A 23,967-nucleotide genomic window follows, 5' to 3' on the forward strand; every position below is an offset into this window, starting at 1 on the left:
CATAACAGTGTCATCTACACATCCCCCCCATAACAGTGTCACCTACACATCCCCCCATAACAGTGTCATCTACACATCCCCCCATAACAGTGTCACCTACACATCCCCCATAACAGTGTCACCTACACATCCCCCCATAACAGTGTCACCTACACATCCCCCATAACAGTGTCACCTACACATCCCCCCATAACAGTGTCACCTACACATCCCCCATAACAGTGTCACCTACACATCCCCCCCATAACAGTGTCACCTACACATCCCCCATAACAGTGTCACCTACACATCCCCCATAACAGTGTCACCTACACATCCCCCCATAACAGTGTCACCTACACATCCCCCATAACAGTGTCACCTACACATCCCCCCATAACAGTGTCACCTACACCCCCCCCCCATAACAGTGTCACCTACACATCCCCCCATAACAGTGTCACCTACACATCCCCCCATAACAGTGTCACCTCCACCTCCCCCCATAACAGTGTCACCTACACCTCCCCCCATAACAGTGTCACCTACACCTCCCCCCATAACAGTGTCACCTACACCTCCCCCCATAACAGTGTCACCTACACATCCCCCCATAACAGTTTCACCTACACATCCCCCATAACAGTGTCATCTACACATCCCCCATAACAGTGTCATCTACACATCCCCCCATAACAGTGTCATCTACACCTCCCCCCATAACAGTGTCATCTACACCTCCCCCCATAACAGTGTCATCTACACATCCCCCCATAACAGTGTCACCTCCACCTCCCCCCATAACAGTGTCACCTCCACCTCCCCCCATAACAGTGTCACCTCCACCTCCCCCCATAACAGTGTCACCTACACCTCCCCCCATAACAGTGTCACCTACACATCCCCCCATAACAGTTTCACCTACACATCCCCCATAACAGTGTCACGTACACATCCCCCCCCCCCCGATAACTTTTGGCCACATTTGTGATTTCATAGCTTTATGCCGCCATCTCCTGGACATGAGACAAATCACCGCCTTTGTACTGCACGTGACCCCGCCCCTGAGGAGCAGATGGTCTGTGAGATCAGGACTCCTCCCCTTCCTCTCCATACAACTAATCTGTTTAAGTAAACATGAAATATATTTATTGTATATAGATGAATGTAAACAAAGTTTGTGACCCCCGGCTCCTCCCTCCAGGGGTCTGCAGCCGCTTCTCCTATGGAAGCCATAACAATCAGAGAATCTGCCCATCCGTCAGTCACGGGGAGACCCCGGAGGTGATCAGTCCTGGTATCGGGTATGGAGGGACTCCGACATCATGGATCCTCCCCTCCTCCATCCTGGAACAAGAGAGGAGAGGAAAACAAAAGAGATGACCTGCAGCCCTTCCACAGCGCTGAAATACTCTGTGCTGCTGGGAGCTCCTACTACTGCTACTCTGTGTTCCTTCCTCTGTAGACTGTGATATCTGTGCCTTCTCCATCTACATTCTGATACTGTACAGCCTGTGTGACCCCTCCCTCCTCTGTAGACTGTGATATCTGTGCCTCCTCCATCTACATTCTGATACTGTACAGCCTGTGTGACCCCTCCCTCCTCTGTAGACTGTGATATCTGTGCCTTCTCCATCTACATTCTGATACTGTACAGCCTGTGTGACCCCTCCCTCCTCTGTAGACTGTGATATCTGTGCCTTCTCCATCTACATTCTGATACTGTACAGCCTGTGTGACACCTCCCTCCTCTGTAGACTGTGATATCTGTGCCTTCTCCATCTACATTCTGATACTGTACAGCCTGTGTGACCCCTCCCTCCTCTGTAGACTGTGATATCTGTGCCTCCTCCATCTACATTCTGATACTGAACAGCCTGTGTGACCCCTCCCTCCTCTGTAGACTGTGATATCTATGCCTTCTCCATCTACATTCTGATGCTGTACAGATTATGTGACCCCTCCCTCCTCTGTAGACTGTGATATCTGTGCCCAGACCATCTACATTCTGATACTGTACAGCCTGTGTGACCCCTACCTCTTCTGTAGACTGTGATATCTGTGCCCAGACCATCTACATTCTGATACTGTACAGCCTGTGTGACCCCTCCCTCCTCAGTAGACTGTGATATCTGTGCCTCCTCCATCTACATTCTGATACTGTACAGCCTGTGTGACCCCTCCCTCCTCTGTAGACTGTGATATCTGTGCCTTCTCCATCTACATTCTGATACTGTACAGCCTGTGTGACCCCTCCCTCCTTTGTAGACTGTGATATCTATGCCTTCTCCATCTACATTCTGATACTGTACAGCCTGTGTGACCCCTCCCTCCACTGTAGACTGTGATATCTGTGCCTCCTCCATCTACCTTCTGATACTGTACAGCCTGTGTGACCCCTCCCTCCTCAGTAGACTGTGATATCTGTGCCTCCTCCATCTACATTCTGATACTGTACAGCCTGTGTGACCCCTCCCTCCTCAGTAGACTGTGATATCTGTGCCTCCTCCATCTACATTCTGATACTGTACAGCCTGTGTGACCCCTCCCTCCTCTGTAGACTGTGATATCTGTGCCTTCTCCATCTACATTCTGATACTGTACAGCCTGTGTGACCCCTCCCTCCTCTGTAGACTGTGATATCTGTGCCTTCTCCATCTACATTCTGATACTGTACAGCCTGTGTGACCCCTCCCTCCTCTGTAGACTGTGATATCTGTGCCTTCTCCGTCTACATTCTGATACTGTACAGCCTGTGTGACCCCTCCCTCCTCTGTAGACTGTGATATCTGTGCCTTCTCCGTCTACATTCTGATACTGTACAGCCTGTGTGACACCTCCCTCCTCTGTAGACTGTGATATCTGTGCCTTCTCCATCTACATTCTGATACTGTACAGCCTGTGTGACCCCTCCCTCCTCTGTAGACTGTGAGATCTGTGCCTCCTCCATCTACATTCTGATACTGTACAGCCTGTGTGACCCCTCCCTCCTCTGTAGACGGTGATATCTATGCCTTCTCCATCTACATTCTGATACTGTACAGCCTGTGTGACCCCTCCCTCCTCTGTAGACTGTGATATCTGTGCCCAGACCATCTACATTCTGATACTGTACAGCCTGTGTGACACCTCCCTCCTTTGTAGACTGTGATATCTATGCCTTCTCCATCTACATTCTGATGCTGTACAGCCTATGTGACCCCGCCCTCCTCTGTAGACTGTGATATCTGTGCCCAGACCATCTACATTCTGATACTGTACAGCCTGTGTGACCCCTACCTCTTCTGTAGACTGTGATATCTGTGCCCAGACCATCTACATTCTGATACTGTACAGCCTGTGTGACCCCTCCCTCCTCAGTAGACTGTGATATCTGTGCCTCCTCCATCTACATTCTGATACTGTACAGCCTGTGTGACCCCTCCCTCCTCTGTAGACTGTGATATCTGTGCCTTCTCCATCTACATTCTGATACTGTACAGCCTGTGTGACCCCTCCCTCCTCTGTAGACTGTGATATCTATGCCTTCTCCATCTACATTCTGATACTGTACAGCCTGTGTGACCCCTCCCTCCACTGTAGACTGTGATATCTGTGCCTCCTCCCTCTACATTCTGATACTGTACAGCCTGTGTGACCCCTCCCTCCTCAGTAGACTGTGATATCTGTGCCTCCTCCATCTACATTCTGATACTGTACAGCCTGTGTGACCCCTCCCTCCTCTGTAGACTGTGATATCTGTGCCTTCTCCATCTACATTCTGATACTGTACAGCCTGTGTGACCCCTCCCACCTCTGTAGACTGTGATATCTGTGCCTCCTCCATCTACATTCTGATACTGTGCAGCCTGTGTGATCACCCACATTCGGGACCATCAGAGGAGGGTCTTGAGGCCTCATACCTCACAGTGGTGTCTCCTTCCTGTAGTTGAATCCACATGTGCGACCCTCAAACTGCAGCTTGATGGCCTGTTTTAGGTGGAGATGTGGGTCCATAGTGGTGATGGAGATGACCGGTGAAGCCGGACTTCCTGGGCTAGAGTCCTGGTCTCTACTGGTCGGGGATTTATGTGGATCCATCTTATTGGCCGGAGATCTGAGGGGATCCTTCTGATTGGCCGGGGATCTGAGGGGATCCTTCTGATTGGCTGGAGATCTGAGGGGATCTTTCTGATTGGCCGGGGATCTGAGGGGATCCTTCTGATTGGCCGGAGATCTGAGGGGATCCTTCTGATTGGCCGGAGATCTGAGGGGATCCTTCTGATTGTCGGGAGATCTGAGGGGATCCTTCTGATTGTCGGGAGATCTGAGGGGATGCTTCTTTCTATGGGCTCCGACTAGGTCACCTGCTTTCCCTTCACTGTACACAATGTCCATGGGCCTCCTGGTAGGAGGTAAGTGATCTTTGGTTTGAGGTGAGGTCACAGGTTTTGGTCCTTTTGCTTTGGGTCCCACTGGGTCTAGCACGGTCTTAGAGAAGGGGGCATAGTCATTAGTGTTCATTGGAGAGTGGCCCGGGCTGGGGGTCACCAGCGGAGGCAGAGGAGGGGGAGCAGTGATGTTTTTGAATTCCTTTGGAGAGTTTTTGTGCAGGATCTCACTGGTGGCATGACTGGAGGAATATCCTGAGCTGCTGCTCTTACTTTGGTAGATGTCCTTTGGCTTTGTTCTCTCTATCAAGTGTAGGCCATTACTGGGCTTCAGGCGGGTGTAAGTAGGACTACCGTAATTGGGGTTAGTGAGTATCCCATTTCTCCTCAGCTCTCCGTCTGGACTACTTGGGTTTTGTTTTGGTCTGGCAACTGCCCCTATGTCTTCAGACAGGAGGCCCGGACTAGCAAACCCATCTGATCCAGGAAGGCAAGGAATGGAGACCATGCCAGCGAGGGCAACCACTTGTCGAGATCGGCTGCGTGGAAGAGAGTGTTGTTGAACTTGCTGGGTAAAAGTCAGGCTGTCCATAGGCACGGTGGCCTGGGAGTGGTAGGTGGAGGAGGTCAGCACGGACCCTGTGGAGCTCTTCAGTGAGTTATCGAGAGAGCGGCTTCCTGTGGACACGGGTGACAGTGTAGACCAGCTGTCACCACAACCGTCCACTTGTTCTGCTGCATTGTTGTCTCTTGTTGACACCATCACTATTGGCCCTTGGTAGGAAGGAACTCCATGAGCTTCTAGAAGATGAACTATGGCAATGTGCCCACCCTTGGCTGCAACTTTTATAGGGGTACGCCCATAGTGGTCAGAGTGGAAGGGGCTGGCATGGCCTTCCTCCAGGAGCACCTTGGCCACCACATGGTGTCCTTCCTGAGCTGCTATACACAGGGGGGTGGCTCCCTGGCAGCACTGTGCATCAGTAAAGGCCCCATGCTCTATAAGAAGGCGGGCGATACTGGCCTGCCCCCTCCAGGCAGCACAGTGTATTGGAGTCCGATTTTCTCTGTCAAAAGCATTGCAGTTTGCCCTGCCCACCTCCAGAAGAAGACGTGCCATGTCTAGACCCCCTTGCCAGCAGGAGGCATGTAAAGCTGTGCGTTCTTCTGAGTCCCTGTTCTCGGGGTCTGCCCCGTGCTCTAGCAGAATCTTGGTTATGTCAGTTAGTCCTTGCAGGACTAAGAGGTGCAGCAGTGGCTTCCCCAGGGTAGTCTTCACATCCGGGTCTGCACCTTTTCTCAGTAGTAGTTCCACTGTGGTCTTATGGCCAGCGAGAGCAGCAAAGCACAACGCTGTCATTCCGTCGCGGCCCCGCTGGTTTATGGGGGAGCCCCGGTTTATCAGTAGTTCCACACAGCCGGAGTGGCCTTCTTCAGCTGCCAGAAGGAGCGGTGTGTACCCTTCTTTGTCTCTGAGGCCCACTTTAGCTCCTCCTTCAATCAGGGTACGGCAAATGCTTCTCCGACCTTCGCTAGCGGCCCAATGCAAGGCGCTCCACCCCAAGCGGTCCTGATGGTTCTCATTCAAGCCTCGATGTAGAAGAACCCGCACAGATTCCTCACCTCGAGCTGCAGCGGCAGCCAGGAGAAGGGCCGATCTTCCTTCTGTGTCAGTGACATCTGTTGATGCCCCCCATAGTAGGAGCACCCGCACGGTTTCAGCATGCCCTCCAGTGGCAGCTGCCAGCAGTGGTGTCATCTGGTCTTTCCCTGGTCTGTCCGGGTCTGCTCCAGCTTCCAGGAGAAGTTCTGCCACTTCTTCTTGTCCCTCATAGGCAGCGACAAGTAGTGGTGTTGACCCTTCCTTGTCTTTCAGCTCTGGATCAGCACCATGTTCCAGCAGCACCGATACCAGCTGTGGGTGCCTGTTGCCGGGTGGTGAGCACAAGCATGCAACGGCTAGGGCTGAACGTCCTTCAACATCACATTTATTCACATCTGCTCCCGATTCCAGTAACAATTCAGAGACCGCACAATGTCCCATGTACGCAGCCGCCATGAGGGGGGTGCGGCCCTCTGCATCGGCATGGTCTATCTCTGCTCCAGCCCTTATTAAAGCCTTAACAGGACCCTCATGTCCGCTCCACGCTGCTGCTCTCAGTGCAGTGCGCCCATCAGGGCCAAAGGTGTCTGGCTGAGCTCCAAATGTAAGTAATGACTCTACGACTTCTGTGTGGCCCCCCCATGCCGCAGCACGTAGAGGCGTCCAAACACGATTGTCACTATGGTCGTGCCGGGCACCATGTTTTAGCAGGTGCTCTACCACCAACAAGTGTCCCTGGTGTGCGGCCAGTCCCAGAGGAGTCTGCCCGTCTTCATCAGTGGCCTCCAGGTTCGCGCCTCTGGAAATCATGAGTTTAACAGCATCGAGGTTCCCGGCGTGCGCAGCGGCTGCCAGCAGAGTCCTTCCAGTTCGATCCCTCTGATTCAGGCCAACCCCTGTCTCTGACAGGAATTCCAGGGAGACGCCTCTTTCCAGAGTTCTCTTCAAGGCACTGGAGTCCTCCACCATGGCGTCTCCCTCAACCTTTGGTCGGGCTAACAGCAGCAACTGTAGAACCTCCAACTCCAAGGAGACGTTACAGGCCAAGCAGTCCATCACCGGGACTCCCAACCACAGGAGCCAAAGGGCTAGGTGACACGGCTCCAGGGTTTGGATGTCAGAGAGGAGGAGATGTTTGGCCAGTTGGGCCACCTCTGCCGGTTGCAGGTCTGGTGCCCGCGTTGATAAGCTCATGGCGAGCATGCGGTGCCCCTCTGCCACATTGCACAGGTACCTCTGGGTACAGTATTTCACATCCAGGAGCCACTCCGAGAAGCTGTGATGGAAGAGAACCACCTGTCCACTGTGCAGTGGATGTAGAAGCACGGACATTGAGTCCAGGACCCTGGTGAACTCCTCCATGCTCCACCCCATCGTCTGCTTCGTCCACACTGCTTCATGGAGCTGCGCTCGAGACAGAGGAACAGGAGAGGCCAAGATGGCGTTCAGCAGAGTCCGCACCAGGCAGAACTGGCGGCCCGAGAAGAGGCGCTGGCACAGCCACAGGTAGAGTCCGTTCAGCGTTCCGGGGATGTGACGGATCTCCCGCAGCAGTATGGAACCTTGCGAGACACCGTCCAGCACGCGCTCCAGGAACAGGAAGCAGCCATTGCTCTTGATGTGCAGCTGGTTCAGCATCTCGGCCGTATCCAGGGTCAGGTGCTGGCGCAGCGCCGTCTCGCGGTCCAGGCGGCACAGGATGTACTGCTGGACGTCGCGCACAATGTGGGCTTTACGGAGGTCGTCCAGGCAGAGTCTGCGAAAACCTGTGGAGGACAGAATGGAAGTCACTCAGAGGCTAATACTGACACAAAATACAAAGCCTAGCCCCCAAAAAGTATCAAAGGGGCGGGCCTTACCAGGAGAGGTTGGTCAATAATTCTTGTAGCAAATTATTAGAGGTAGGAAGAACTGCAATATGTGGACACTACAACTCCCTGCATCTCCACAGACCTGGAGTCATGTGCAAAACAGGGTCTATGATCTATAGGAGGTGGATATTATCTGACAACCCCGACCTATGGGAGGTGGATATTATCTGACAACCAGGACCTATAGGAGGTGGATATTATCTGACAACCCATTATGTGATCGCTCTAGGTCATGTTGTCGTCGTAGTCAGGCCTCCTCACCTGTGAACATCCTGGTGACGCTCCGGTTCTGCCTCCGCGCGGAGCACACCAGCAGCAGCCATGGGGGGAGCAGCTCGTGGTGTGTAGCCAGCAGCTCCGCCACCGTGACGCTGGAGTCTCCGGAGAATCCATCAGAGGGGCAGCAGCAGCACATCGCATCCACCGAATCCACCAACAGCAGCAGGTTCTGTGAGGGAGGGGACAGCTCCGCCAGCGGGTTCAGGACCACCCTAAATAGGAGAGATTGTAAGTGACCCAAACTCCGCCCGTTGACAGCATACCGCAGAGCATCTCCGCCCGGCAACAGCACACTGCATAGCCTCTCTGCCCGGCGACAGCACACTGCAGAGCCTCTCCGCCCGGCGACAGCACACCGCAGAGCCTCTCCTCACGGCGACAGCACACCGCAGAGCCTCTGTCTTTTAGGTTATGATGCGATAGTCTGCAGAGAGGATGATTTTGCTCACCTCTTGAACACTTCGTGCAAGTCTCCCCTGCAGGTGACGCTGTCTCCCCGGTAGCCGCTGATCAGGGGGCTCTTCTGCAGCTGCAGCGCCAGGTTCTGGATAAAGTGGATCGGGTCGAGGCTCTGGTGGTTATGGGCCTGGCAGAAGTGATGGGCCAGAACGCGGGAGCTGAGCCTGGAATTCCTCCCGGCCTCGGAGCTGGGCCACAATATCTCAGAGCACAGAGCCGACTTCCCTGCCCCTGGGGCGCCAGTGATTAGGATCCCAGGGGCCCGGGTCCCGCTCAGGCCCTCCAGGCAGTGCTGCAGCCTCTGCAGGGCCCATTCTCTACAGCAGAAGGTCCGTCCCCTCAGATGCCCTGACGTCATCTCACCGGGGAAACCGGCGCATAATGGGGGGAGGAACCAGACAGGACCTGCAAGAGAGAGAGAGCGTCAGAAGGAGGCAGACACGACAAGAGAGAGAGAGCGTCAGGAGGAGTCAGACACGACGAGAGAGAGAGCGTCAGGAGGAGTCAGACACGACGAGACAGAGAGCGTCAGGAGGAGGCAGACACGACGAGAGAGAGAGCGTCAGGAGGAGGCAGACACGACGAGAGAGAGAGCGTCAGGAGGAGGCAGACACGACGAGAGAGAGAGCGTCAGGAGGAGGCAGACACGACGAGAGAGCGTCAGGAGGAGGTAGACACGACGAGAGAGCGTCAGGAGGAGACAGACACGACGAGAGAGAGCGTCAGGAGGAGGCAGACATGACAAGAGAGAGATCGTCAGGAGGAGACAGACACGACGAGAGAGAGCGTCAGGAGGAGGCAGACATGACAAGAGAGAGATCGTCAGGAGGAGGCAGACACAAATAGAGAGAGAGTCCGGAATAGGCAGACACGACAAGAGAGAGAGAGAGCATCAGGAGGAGGCAGACACGACAAGAGAGAGAGAGCATCGGGAGGAGGCAGACACGACGAAAGAGAGCGTCAGGAAGAGGCAGACACTACGATAGAGAGAGAACAAGAGAGAGAGAGCGTCAGGAAGAGGCAGACACGACGAGAGAGAGCGCGTCAGGAGGAGGCAGACGCGACGAGAGAGAGCGCGTCAGGAGGAGACAGACACGACGAGAGAGAGAGCGTCAGGAGGAGGCAGACACGACAACAGAGAGAGAGCGCGTCAGGAGTAGTCAGACACTACGAGTGAGAGAGCGTCAGGAGGAGGCAGACACGACGAGACAGAGAGAGCGTCAGGAGGAGGCAGACACTGTGAGAGAGCGTCAGGAGGAGGCAGACACGACGAGAGAGAGAGCGTCAGGAGGAGGCAGACACGACGAGAGAGAGAGCGTCAGGAGGAGGCAGACACGACGAGAGAGAGAGAGCATCAGGAGGAGGCAGACACGACGAGAGAGAGAGCGTCAGGAGAAGGCAGACACGACGAGAGAGAGAGCGTCATGAGGAAGCAGACACGATGAGAGAGAGAGCTTCAGGAGGAGGCAGACACGACGAGAGAGAGCGCGTCAGGAGGAGGCAGACACGACAAGAGAGAGAGAGTCCGGAGGAGGCAGACACGACAAGAGAGAGAGCGAGTCAAGAGGAGGCAGACACGACAAGTGAGAGAGCATCAGGAGGAGGCAGACACGACAAGAGAGAGAGCATCAGGAGGAGGCAGACACGACGAAAGAGAGCTTCAGGAAGAGGCAGACACTACGAGAGAGAGAGAGCCAGAGAGAGAGAGCGTCAGAAAGAGGCAGACACTACGAGAGAGAGAGAGCGTGTCAGGAAGAGGCAGACACGACGAGAGAGAGCGTCAGGAGGAGGCAGACACGACGAGAGAGAGAGCGTCAGGAGGAGGCAGACACGACGAGAGAGAGCTTCAGGAGGAAGCAGACACGACGAGAGAGAGCGCGCCAGGAGGAGGCAGACACGAGAGAGAGAGAGAGCGTCAGGAGGAGGCAGACACGACGAGAGAGTGTCAGGAGGAGGCAGACACGACGAGAGAGCGTCAGGAGGAGGCAGACACGACGAGAGAGCGCCAGGAGGAGGCAGACACGACGAGAGAGCGTCAGGAGGAGGCAGACACGACGAGAGAGCGTCAGGAGGAGGCAGACACGACGAGAGAGCGTCAGGAGGAGGCAGACACGACGAGAGAGCATCAGGAGGAGGCAGACACGACGAGAGAGAGAGCGTCAGGAGGAGGCAGACACGACGAGAGAGAGTCAGGAGGAGGCAGACACGACGAGAGAGAGAGCGTCAGGAGGAGGCAGACACGACGAGAGAGAGAGCGTCAGGAGGAGGCAGACACGACGAGAGAGAGCATCAGGAGGAGGCAGACACGACGAGAGAGCGTCAGGAGGAGGCAGACACGACAAGAGAGTGTCAGGAGGAGGCAGACACGACGAGAGAGAGAGCGTCAGGAGGAGGCAGACACGACGAGAGAGTGTCAGGAGGAGGCAGACACGACGAGAGAGTGTCAGGAGGAGGCAGACACGACGAGAGAGAGTCAGGAGGAGGCAGACACGACGAGAGAGAGAGCGTCAGGAGGAGGCAGACACGACGAGAGAGAGAGAGCGTCAGGAAGAGGCATACACTACGAGAGAGAGAGCATCAGGAAGAGGCACCCACTACGAGAGAGAGCGCGTCAGGAAGGGGCAGACAGTACGAGAGAGAGAGAGCGTCAGAAGGAGGCAGACACAACGAGAGAGAGAGCGTCAGGAGGAGGCAGACACGACGAGAGAGCGCGTCAGGAAGAGGCAGACACGACGAGAGAGAGCGTCAGGAGGAAGCAGACACTACGAGAGAGAGAGCGTCAGGAGGAGGCAGACACGACGATAGAGAGAGCGTCAGGAGGAGGCAGACACGACGAGAGAGTTTCAGGAGGAGGCAGACACGACGAGAGAGAGAGCGCCAGGAGGAGGCAGACACTACGAGAGAGAAAGAGCGTCAGGAGGAGGCAGACACGACGAGAGAGTGTCAGGAGGAGGCAGACACGACGAGAGAGAGAGCATCAGGAGGAGGCAGACACGACGAGAGAGAGAGCGTCAGGAGGAGGCAGACACGACGAGAGAGCGTCAGAAGGAGGCAGACACGACGAGAGAGAGAGCGTCAGGAGGAGGCAGACACGACGAGAGAGAGAAAGCGTCATGAGGAGGCAGACACGACGAGAGAGAGCACGTCAGGAAGAGTCAGACACAACGAGAGAGAGCGTCAGGAGGAGGCAGACACGACGAGAGAGAGAGCGTCAGGAGGAGGCAGACACGACGAGAGCGTCAGGAAGAGGCAGACACTACGAGAGAGTGTCAGGAGGAGGCAGACACGACGAGAGAGTGTCAGGAGGAGGCAGACACGACGAGAGAGAGTCAGGAGGAGGCAGACACGACGAGAGAGAGAGCGTCAGGAGGAGGCAGACACGACGAGAGCGTCAGGAAGAGGCAGACACTACGAGAGAGAGAGCGTCAGGAGGAGGCAGACACTACGAGAGAGAGAGCGTCAGGAGGAGGCAGACACTACGAGAGAGAGAGCGTCAGTAAGAGGCAGACACTACGAGAGAGAGCGCGTCAGGAGGAGGCAGACACAACGAGAGAGAGAGTGTCAGGAGGAGGCAGACACGACGAGAGAGAGAGCGTCAGGAGGAGGCAGACAGGACCTGAGAGAGAGAGCGTCAGGAGGAGGCAGACACGACGAGAGAGAGAGCGTCAGGAGGAGGCAGACAGGACGAGAGAGAGCTTCAGGAGGAGGCAGACATGACAAGAGAGAGAGCGCGTCAGGAGGAGGCAGACACGAGAGAGAGAGAGCATCAGGAGGAGGCAGACACGACGAGAGAGAGCTCGTCAGGAGGAGGCAGACACAACGAGAGAGAGCGCGTCAGGAGGAGGCAGACACGAAAAGAGAGAGAGCATCAAGAGGAGGCAGACACGACAAGAGAGCATCAGGAGGAGGCAGACACGACAAAAGAGAGAGAGAGCATCAGGAGGAGGCAGACACGACGAGAGAGAGAGAGCGTCAGGAAGAGGCATACACTACGAGAGAGAGAGCGTCATAAAGAGGCACCCACTACGAGAGAGAGCGCGTCAGTAAGAGGCAGACACTACGAGAGAGAGAGCGTCAGGAGGAGGCAGACACAACGAGAGATAGAGCCAGAGAGAGAGAGCGTCAGGAAGAGGCAGACACTACGAGAGAGAGAGCGTCAGGAGGAGGCAGACACGACGAGAGAGAGAGTGCGTCAGTAAGAAGCAGACACTACGAGAGAGAGACCCAGAGAGAGAGAGCGTCAGGAAGAGGCAGACACTACGAGAGAGAGAGCGTCAGGAGGAGGCAGACACGACGAGAGAGAGGGTGCGTCAGGAGGAGGCAGACACGACGAGAGAGAGCGCGTCAGGAGGAGGCAGACACAACGAGAGAGAGCGCGTCAGGAGGAGGCAGACACGAAAAGAGAGAGAGCATCAGGAGGAGGCAGACACGACAAAAGAGAGAGAGAGCATCAGGAGGAGGCAGACACGATGGAAGAGAGCTTCAGGAAGAGGCAGACACTATGAGAGAGAGAGAGCCAGAGAAAGAGAGCGTCAGGAGGAGGCAGACACAACGAGAGAGTGAGAGCATCAGGAGGAGGCAGACACAACGAGAGAGAGCGTCAGGAGGAGGCAGACACGACGAGAGAGAGAGCGTCAGGAGGAGGCAGACACGACGAGAGAGAGAGCGTCAGGAGGAGGCAGACACGACGAGAGAGAGAGTGTCAGGAAGAGGCAGACACGACCAGAGAGTGTCAGGAGGAGGCAGACACGACCAGAGAGAGAGCATCAGGAGGAGGCAGACACGATGAGAGAGAGAGCGTCAGGAGGAGGCAGACACGATGAGAGAGAGAGAAAGCGTCATGAGGAGGCAGACACGACGAGAGAGAGCACGTCAGGAAGAGTCAGACACGACGAGAGAGCGTCAGGAGGAGGCAGACACGACAAGAGAGAGAGCGTCAGGAAGAGGCAGACACTACGAGAGAGAGAGCGTCAGGAAGAGGAAGACACTACGATAGAGAGAGCGTCAGGAAGAGGCAGACACTACGAGAGAATGCGCGTCAGAAAGAGGCAGACACTACGAGAGAGAGAGCTTCAGGAGGAGGCAGACACAACGAGAGAGAGAGCGTCAGGAGGAGGCAGACACGACGAGAGAGAGAGAGCGTCAGGAGGAGGCAGACACGACGAGAGAGCGTCAGGAGGAGGCAGACACGACGAGAGAGCGTCAGGAGGAGGCAGACACGACGAGAGAGCGTCAGGAGGAGGCAGACACGACGAGAGAGCGTCAGGAGGAGGCAGACACGACGAGAGAGCGTCAGGAGGAGGCAGACACGACGAGAGAGCGTCAGGAGGAGGCAGACACGACGAGAGAGCGTCAGGAGGAGGCAGACACGACGAGAGAGCGTCAGGAGGAGGCAGACACGACGAGAGAGCGTCAGGAGGAGGCAGACACGACGAGAGAGCGTCAGGAGGAGGCAGACACGACGAGAGAGCGTCAGGAGGAGGCAGACACGACGAGAGAGCGTCAGGAGGAGGCAGACACGACGAGAGAGCGCCAGGAGGAGGCAGACACGACGAGAGAGCGTCAGGAGGAGGCAGACACGACGAGAGAGCGTCAGGAGGAGGCAGACACGACGAGAGAGCGTCAGGAGGAGGCAGACACGACGAGAGAGCGTCAGGAGGAGGCAGACACGACGAGAGAGTGTCAGGAGGAGGCAGACACGACGAGAGAGAGAGCGTCAGGAGGAGGCAGACACGACGAGAGAGTGTCAGGAGGAGGCAGACACGACGAGAGAGAGAGCGTCAGGAGGAGGCAGACACGACGAGAGAGAGTCAGGAGGAGGCAGACACGACGAGAGAGAGAGCGTCAGGAGGAGGCAGACACGACGAGAGAGAGAAAGCGTCATGAGGAGGCAGACACGACGAGAGAGAGCACGTCAGGAAGAGTCAGACACGACGAGAGAGAGCGTCAGGAGGAGGCAGACACGACGAGAGAGAGAGAGCGTCAGGAAGAGGCATACACTACGAGAGAGAGAGCGTCAGGAAGAGGCAGACACTACGAGAGAGAGCGCGTCAGTAAAAGGCAGACACGACGAGAGAGCGTCAGGAGGAGGCAGACACGACGAGAGAGTGTCAGGAGGAGGCAGACACGACGAGAGAGAGAGCGTCAGGAGGAGGCAGACACGACGAGAGAGTGTCAGGAGGAGGCAGACACGACGAGAGAGAGTCAGGAGGAGGCAGACACGACGAGAGAGAGAGCGTCAGGAGGAGGCAGACACGACGAGAGAGAGCATCAGGAGGAGGCAGACACGATGAGAGAGCGTCAGGAGGAGGCAGACACGACGAGAGAGCGTCAGGAGGAGGCAGACACGACAAGAGAGCGTCAGGAGGAGGCAGACATGACAAGAGAGTGTCAGGAGGAGGCAGACACGACAAGAGAGAGAGCGTCAGGAGGAGGCAGACACGACGAGAGAGTGTCAGGAGGAGGCAGACACTACGAGAGAGTGTCAGGAGGAGGCAGACACTACGAGAGAGTGTCAGGAGGAGGCAGACACGACGAGAGAGAGTCAGGAGGAGGCAGACACGACGAGAGAGAGAGCGTCAGGAGGAGGCAGACACGACGAGAGAGAGAGAGCGTCAGGAAGAGGCATACACTACGAGAGAGCGTCAGGAAGAGGCACCCACTACGAGAGAGAGCGCGTCAGTAAGGGGCAGACACTACGAGAGAGAGAGAGCGTCAGGAGGAGGCAGACACAACGAGAGAGAGAGTGTCAGGAGGAGGCAGACACGACGAGAGAGCGCGTCAGGAAGAGGCAGACACGACGAGAGATAGCGTCAGGAGGAAGCAGACACTACGAGAGAGAGAGCGTCAGGAGGAGGCAGACACGACGATAGAGAGAGCGTCAGGAGGAGGCAGACACGACGAGAGAGTTTCAGGAGGAGGCAGACACGACGAGAGAGAGAGCGTCAGGAGGAGGCAGACACTACGAGAGAGAAAGAGCGTCAGGAGGAGGCAGACACGATGAAAGAGAGCTGCAGGAAGAGGCAGACACTATGAGAGAGAGAGCCAGAGAAAGAGAGCTTCAGGAGGAGGCAGACACAACGAAAGAGAGAGCACGTCAGTAAGAGGCAGACACGACGAAAGAGAGAGCATCAGGAGGATGCAGACACAACGAGAGAGAGCGTCAGGAGGAGGCAGACACGACGAGAGAGCGTTAGGAGGAGGCACACACGACGAGAGAGCGTCAGGAGGAGGCAGACACGACGAGAGAGCGTCAGGAGGAGGCAGACACGACGAGAGAGCGTCAGGAGGAGGCAGACATGACGAGAGAGCGTCAGGAGGAGGCAGACACGACGAGAGAGCGTCAGGAGGAGGCAGACACGACGAGAGAGAGCACGTCAGTAAGAGGCAGACACTACGAGAGAGAGAGCGTCAGGAGGAGGCAGACACGACGAGAGAGAGAGCGTCAGGAGGAGGCAGACACGACGAGAGAGAGAGCGTCAGGAGGAGGCAGACACGACGAGAGAGAGAGCGTCAGGAGGAGGCAGACACAACGAGAGAGAGAGCGTCAGGAGGAAGCAGACACTACGAGAGAGAGAGCGTCAGGAGGAGGCAGACACGACGAGAGAGAGAGAGCGTCAGGAGGAGGCAGACACGACGAGAGAGTGTCAGGGGGAGGCAGACACGACGAGAGAGAGAGCGCCAGGAGGAGGCAGACACGACGAGAGAGCGTCAGGAGAAGGCAGACACGACGAGAGAGAGAGCGTCAGGAGGAGGCAGACACAACGAGAGAGAAAGCGTCATGAGGAGGCAGACACTACGAGAGAGAGAGCGTCAGGAAGAGGCAGACGCGACGAGAGAGAGAGCGTCAGGAGGAGGTAGAAACGACGAGAGAGAGAGCGTCAGGAGGAGGCAGACACGACGAGAGAGAGAGCGTCAGGAGGAGGCAGACACAACGAGAGAGAGAGCGTCAGGAGGAGGCAGACACAACGAGAGAGAGCGTCAGGAGGAGGCAGACAGGACCTGAGAGAGAGCGTCATGAGGAGGCAGACACGACGAGAGAGAGAGCATCAGGAGGAGGCAGACAGGACCTGAGAGAGAGAGAGCATCAGGAGGAGGCAGACAGGACCTGAGAGAGCGAGAGCATCAGGAGGAGGCAGACAGGACCTGAGAGAGAGAGCGTCAGGAGGAGGCAGACAGGACCTGAGAGAGAGAGCACGAGAGAGACTGAGAGAGAGCGAGAGAGGTCAGACTATTACTTGGGGTCCAGGTTACAGAAGATTCAGAGGTCAGAGGTCACACACAGGGCAGAGCAGAAGAGACATGATAGGACTTGTCAGGAGGAGGCAGTCAGGGGTGCAGTGTGTATATATAGGGGTACAGCAGGTATAGGGGTTTAGTGTATATATAGGGGTACAGCAGGTATAGGTGTGCAGTGTGTGTATATATAGGGGTACAGTAGGTATAGGGGTGCAGAGTGTATATACAGGGGTACAGCAGGTATAGGGGTGCAGTGTGTATATACAGGGGTACAGCAGGTATAGGGGTGCAGTGTGTATATACAGGGGTACAGCAGGTATAGGGGTGCAGTGTGTATATATAGGGGTACAGCAGGTATAGGGGTGCAGTGTGTATATATAGGGGTACAGCAGGTATAGGGGTGCAGAGTGTATATACAGGGGTACAGCAGGTATAGGGGTGCAGTGTGTATATACAGGGGTACAGCAGGTATAGGGGTGCAGTGTGTATATACAGGGGTACAGCAGGTATAGGGGTGCAGTGTGTATATACAGGGGTACAGCAGGTATAGGGGTGCAGTGTGTATATACAGGGGTACAGCAGGTATAGGGGTGCAGTGTGTATATACAGGGGTACAGCAGGTATAGGGGTGCAGTGTGTATATACAGGGGTAAAGCAGGTATAGGGGTGCAGTGTGTATATACAGGGGTACAGCAGGTATAGGGGTGCAGTGTGTATATACAGGGGTACAGCAGGTATAGGGGTGCAGAGTGTATATACAGGGGTACAGCAGGTATAGGGGTGCAGTGTGTATATACAGGGGTACAGCAGGTATAGGGGTGCAGTGTGTATATACAGGGGTACAGCAGGTATAGGGGTGCAGTGTGTATATACAGGGGTACAGCAGGTATAGGGGTGCAGAGTGTATATATATAGGGGTACAGCAGGTATAGGGATGCAGAGTGTATATATAGTGGTACAGCAGGTATAGGGGTGCAGTGTATATATAGGGGTACAGCAGGTATAGGGGTGCAGTGTGTGTATATATAGGGGTACAGCAGGTATAGGGGTGCAGTGTGTATATACAGGGGTACAGCAGGTATAGGGGTGCAGTGTGTATATACAGGGGTACAGCAGGTATAGGGGTGCAGTGTGTATATACAGGGGTACAGCAGGTATAGGGGTGCAGAGTGTATATACAGGGGCACAGCAGGTATAGGGGTGCAGTGTGTATTTATAGGGGTACAGCAGGTATAGGGGTGCAGAGTGTATATATAGGGGTACAGCAGGTATAGGGGTGCAGTGTGTATATACAGGGGTACAGCAGGTACAGGGGTGCAGTGTGTATATACAGGGGTACAGCAGGTATAGGGGTGCAGTTTGTGTATACAGGGGTACAGCAGGTATAGGGGTACAGTGTATATATAGAGGTACAGCAGGTATAGGGGTGCAGTGTGTATATACAGGGGTACAGCAGGTATAGGGGTGCAGTTTGTGTATACAGGGGTACAGCAGGTATAGGGGTACAGTGTATATATAGGGGTACAGCAGGTGTAGGGGTGCAGTGTGTATATATAGGGGTACCGCAGGTATAGGGTTGCAGTGCATATATAGGGATACCGCAGGTATAGGGGTGCAGTGTGTGTATATAGGGATACAGCAGGTATAGAGGTGCAGTGTGTATATATAGGGGTGCCGCAGGTATAGGGGTACAGTGTGTGAATATAGGGATACAGCAGGTATAGAGGTGCAGTGTGTATATATAGGGGTACAGCAGGTATAGGGGCGCAGTGTGTGTATATAGGGGTACAGCAGGTATAGGTGTGCAGTGTGTATATATAGGGGTACAGCAGGTATAGGGGTGCAGTGTGTATATAGGGATACAGCAGGTATAGGGGTGCAGTGTATATATAGGGTACAGCAGGTATAGGGGTGCAGAGTCTATATATAGGGGTACAGTAGGTATAGGGGTGCAGCGTGTATATATAGGGGTACAGCAGGTATAGGGGTGCAGTGTGTATATATAGGGGTACAGTAGGTATAGGGGTGCAGTGTGTGTATAAAGGGATACAGCAGGTATAGGGGTGCAGAGTGTGTATATATAGGGGTACCGCAGGTATAGGGTTGCAATGTGTATATATAGTGGTACAGCAGGTATAGGGGTGCAGTGTATATATAGGGGTACAGCAGGTATAGGGGTGCAGAGTGTATATATAGGGGTACAGCAGGTATAGGGGTGCAGAGTGTGTATATATATTGGGGTACAGCAGGTATAGGGGTTTAGTGTGTATATATATAGGGGTACAGGAGGTATAGGGGTTTAGTGTGTATATATAGGGGTACACCAGGACCTGAGAGAGCGAGAGCATCAGGAGGAGGCAGACAGGACCTGAGAGAGAGAGCGTCAGGAGGAGGCAGACAGGACCTGAGAGAGAGAGCACGAGAGAGACTGAGAGAGAGCGAGAGAGGTCAGACTATTACAGAAGATTACAGAAGATTCAGAGGTCAGAGGTCACACACAGGGCAGAGCAGAAGAGACATGATAGGACTTGTCAGGAGGAGGCAGTCAGGGGTGCAGAGTGTATATATAGGGGTACAGCAGGTATAGTGGTGCAGTGTGTATATATAGGGGTACATCAGGTATAGGGGTGCAGAGTGTATATATAGGGGTATAGCAGGTATAGGGGTGCAGTGTGTATATATATATATATATATATATATATAGGGGTAACGCAGGTATAGGGGTGCAGTATGTATATATAGGGGTACCGCAGGTATATGGGTGCAGTGTGTATATATAAGGATACAGCAGGTATAGGGGTGCAGTGTGTGTATATATAGGGGTGCAGTGTGTATATATAGGGGTACCGCAGGTATAGGGGTGCAGTGTATATATATATATATATATATAAGGATACAGCAGGTATAGGGATGCAGTGTGTGTATATATAGGGGTGCAGTGTGTATATATAGGGGTATTGCAGGTATAGGGGTGCAGTGTATATATATATATAGGGGTACCGCAGGTATAGGGGTGCAGTGTGTATATATAGGGATACAGCAGATATAGGGGTGCAGTGTGTATATATAAGGATACAGCAGGTATAGGGGTACAGTGTGTATATATAAGGGTACAGTGTGTATACAGGGGTACAGTAGGTATAGGGGTGCAGTGTGTATATATAAGGGTACAGTGTGTATACAGGGGTACAGTAGGTATAGGGGTGCAGTGTGTATACAGGGGTACAGCAGGTATAGGGGTGCAGTGTGTATATACAGGGGTACAGCAGGTACAGGGGTGCAGTGTGTATATAGGGATACAGCAGGTATAGGGGTGCAGTGTGTATATATAAGGGTACAGTGTGTATACAGGGGTACAGTAGGTATAGGGGTACAGTGTGTATATATAAGGGTACAGTGTGTATACAGGGGTACAGTAGGTATAGGGGTGCAGTGTGTATATATAGGGGTACAGCAGTTATAGGGGTGCAGTGTGTATATATAAGGGTGCAGTGTGTATACATAGGGGTGCAGTGTGTATATATAAGGGTACAGTGTGTATATATAGGGGTACAGCAGGTATAGGGGTGCAGTGTGTATATATAGGGGTACAGCAGTTATAGGGGTGCAGTGTGTATATATAAGGGTGCAGTGTGTATACATAGGGGTGCAGTGTGTATATATAAGGGTACAGTGTGTATATATAGGGGTACAGCAGGTATAGGGGTGCAGTGTGTATATATAGGGGTACAGCAGGTATAGGGGTGCAGTAGTATCGAAACTGTCACCTGTGGCAGCTGCAGTCACTCTGTGTCCATCCTCTGCAGTCTCTTCTCTTCTCCTCCGGGATGTCTCTTCATGTCCCCACTTCTTCTGGAGTCTCTGCGGTCTCTCCCTGCACTCTCACACTGTCTCTCCTTGCACTCTCACACTGTCTCTCTTTGCACTCTCACACTGCCCCCTCTCCTCTATCCCTGTACTCTGCTGTCTAACTTCCTGCAGTCTCTGTGCTGTCTCTCTCCCTGCACTCTCAGACAGTCTCTCCTGCACTCACACAGCCGCCTCTGCCCTCTCTCCTCTATCCCTGTACTCTGCTGTCTAACTTCCTGCACTCTGCCCTCACCCTGTCTCTCCCTGCAGTCTCTGTGCTGTCTCTCTCTCCCTGCAGTCTCTGTGCTGTCTCTCTCTCCCTGCAGTCTCTGTGCTGTCTCTCTCCCTGCAGTCTCTGTGCTGTCTCTCTCCTTGCAGTTTCTGTGTTGTCTCCCTCTCCCTGCAGTCTCTGTGCTGTCTCTCTCTCCCTGCAGTCTCTGTGCTGTCTCTCTCTCCCTGCAGTCTCTCCTGGCTGTCACTTCCTGCAGTCTCTGTGCTGTCTCTCTCCTCTCTCCCTGCAGTCTCTCCTGGCTGTCACTTCCTGCAGTCTCTGTGCTGTCTCTCTCTCCCTGCAGTCTCTGTGCTGTCTCTCTCTCCCTGCAGTCTCTCCTGGCTGTCACTTCCTGCAGTCTCTGTGCTGTCTCTCTCCTCTCTCCCTGCAGTCTCTCCTGGCTGTCACTTCCTGCAGTCTCTGTGCTGTCTCTCTCCTCTCTCCCTGCAGTCTCTCCTGGCTGTCACTTCCTGCAGTCTCTCTCTCTCCTGTCCTGCCCCGGGGGTGACAGTAGGTTCCGCCTCTCCCATTCCGGCACAGCTACACCCCCAGCCCTGAGATACGCAGGGATTAGATACACCCCCAGCCCTGAGATACACAGGGATTAGATACACTCCAGCCCTGAGATACGCAGGGATTAGATACACCCCCAGCCCTGAGATACGCAGGGATTAGATACACCCCCAGCCCTGAGATACACAGGGATTAGATACACTCCAGCCCTGAGATACGCAGGGATTAGATACACCCCCAGCCCTGAGATACGCAGGGATTAGATACACCCCCAGCCCAGAGATACGCAGGGATTAGATACACCCCCAGCCCTGAGATACACAGGGATTAGATACATGGCTCAGCAGACAGTATCACACAGGACAGGATTAGATACAGCGCACAGCAGTCAGTATCACACAGGATTAGATACACAGCTCAGCAGACAGTATCACACAGGAGAGGATTAGATACACAGCTCAGCAGTATCACACAGGAGAGGATTAGATACACGGCTGAGCAGACAGTATCACACAGGACAGGATTAGATACACGGCTGAGCAGACAGTATCACACAGGACAGGATTAGATACAGCACACAGCAGTCAGTATCACACAGGATTAGATACACGGCTGAGCAGACTATCACACAGGACAGGATTAGATACAGCACACAGCAGTCAGTATCACACAGGATTAGATACACGGCTGAGCAGACTATCACACAGGACAGGATTAGATACACGGCTGAGCAGACAGTATCACACAGGACAGGATTATATACACGGCTGAGCAGTCAGTATCACACAGGAGAGGATTAGATACACGGCTGAGCAGACAGTATCACACAGGAGAGGATTAGATACACGGCTGAGCAGACAGTATCACACAGGACAGGATTATATACACGGCTGAGCAGACAGTATCACACAGGACAGGATTATATACACGGCTGAGCAGACAGTATCACACAGGACAGGATTAGATACAGCGCACAGCAGTCAGTATCACACAGGATTAGATACACGGCTGAGCACATGGCAGGGCTGCTATGTGAGGTTGCAGTGTGGACTGACACGGGGCGGGGGCTCCTGGTATTCGTGCTGTCTCTGGCTGAGCTCCGGGCTGTCAGGTCTCTCCGGCCGCCATCACATTCTTCACATTTCATGGTTCAAAGCCAAAAAACATGAGAATTAAAGGGGAACTCCAGGGCAGGTACATGGGAGCCGGGGCACCTGCAGAGGGCTCTCACAAGGGGGCGCCAGTGATCGGGGGCAGGTCAGGGTCAGACCGGCGGCTCCATTCATTCCTGACCAGACGTGTCCCGGCAAGTCCTGTCCACACACCCCAATATCCTACAGCCTGAGTCACCGGGACAAGTCCCTACAGCCGCACATCATAGGAGCCGCCAGCAATAGATACTATCCCCCCTGTACAGGCTGATAATGGCTGATAACAGAGAGTAATAGATTGTATCCCCCCTGTACAGTCTCCTCTCCCCGGGATGTAATGGCTGATAACAGAGAGTAATAGATTGTATCCCCCCCCTGTACAGTCTCCTCTCCCCGGGATGTAATGGCTGATAACAGAGAGTAATAGATTGTATCCCCCCTGTACAGTCTCCTGTCCCCGGGATGTAATGGCTGATAACAGAGAGTAATAGATTGTATCCCCCCCTGTACAGTCTCCTCTCCCCTGGATGTAATGGCTGATAACAGAGAGTAATAGATTGTATCCTCCCCTGTACAGTCTCCTCTCCCCGGGATGTAGTGGCTGATAACAGAGAGTAATAGATTGTATCCCCCCTGTACAGTCTCCTCTCCCCGGGATGTAATGGCTGATAACAGAGAGTAATAGATTGTATCCCCCCTGTACAGTCTCCTCTCCCCGGGATGTAGTGGCTGATAACAGAGAGTAATAGATTGTATCCCCCCCTGTACAGTCTCCTCTCCCCTGGGTGTAATGGCTGATAACAGAGAGTAATAGATTGTATCCCCCCTGAACAGTCTCCTCTCCCCGGGATGTAGTGGCTGATAACAGAGAGTAATAGATTGTATCCCCTTGTACAGTCTCCTCCCCCGGCTGATAACAGAGAGCACTAGTGCAGTGATGGTTATATATAGTGTCGGCTGAGGTCACTGCAGTCTCCGGTGACCTGTAGAACAATTGGATTGCTGCTCCGGCTCATGGAGGATTGGGAGGACGGAAGACGCACAGGAAGCTGCTGCAGCTCTTCTTCTATTGTCTCAGGGAAATAGTTAACCCTTTCCCTTCCACAGAGAAATGCAGCATCAATTCATGATACACATCACCTGTCTACAATCAGGGGAGGGCACGGTCTGTAATCAGGGGAGGGCACGGTCTGTAATCAGGGGAGGGTCCTGTCTGCAATCAGGGGAGGGCACGGTCTGTAATCAGGGGAGTGCACGGTCTGCAATCAGGGGAGGGCACGGTCTGTAATCAGGGGAGGGCACGGTCTGTAATCAGGGGAGGGCACGATCTGCAATCAGGGGAGGGCACGGTCTGTAATCAGGGGAGGGCACGGTCTGCAATCAG

The 23,967-nt window shown here is 54.3% G+C and overlaps 1 protein-coding gene across 1 annotated transcript; it reads right to left on the minus strand.

The window, feature by feature from the left end:
• Positions 1–1,116: 1,116 nt before the first annotated feature.
• On the minus strand, positions 1,117–21,568 carry LOC140117142 (uncharacterized). Its single transcript, XM_072133600.1, has 5 exons — positions 20,567–21,568; positions 8,552–8,966; positions 8,085–8,314; positions 3,882–7,718; positions 1,117–1,326 (listed from the first exon to the last, which is right to left on the minus strand). The coding sequence occupies exons 2-4, from the start codon at positions 8,917–8,919 to the stop codon at positions 3,883–3,885; spliced, it is 4,434 nt and encodes a 1,477-aa protein (XP_071989701.1). The 5' UTR covers positions 8,920–8,966; positions 20,567–21,568; the 3' UTR covers positions 1,117–1,326; position 3,882.
• Between the last annotated feature and the right edge of the window lie 2,399 nt (positions 21,569–23,967).

The sequence above is a fragment of the Engystomops pustulosus genome, chromosome 2 (assembly GCF_040894005.1).
Source record: "Engystomops pustulosus chromosome 2, aEngPut4.maternal, whole genome shotgun sequence".
NCBI classification, from domain to species: Eukaryota; Metazoa; Chordata; class Amphibia; order Anura; family Leptodactylidae; genus Engystomops; species Engystomops pustulosus.

Excerpts from the sequence above, each read along its gene's own strand:
- LOC140117142 (XM_072133600.1), bottom strand. The coding sequence starts at position 8,919 with ATGACGTCAGGGCATCTGAGGGGACGGACCTTCTGCTGTAGAGAATGG. Across the intron at positions 8,315-8,551 it reads TTGCACGAAGTGTTCAAGAG|GGTGGTCCTGAACCCGCTGG; the intron begins GTGAGCAAAATC and ends TCTCCTATTTAG. Across the intron at positions 7,719-8,084 it reads CGTCACCAGGATGTTCACAG|GTTTTCGCAGACTCTGCCTG; the intron begins GTGAGGAGGCCT and ends TGTCCTCCACAG.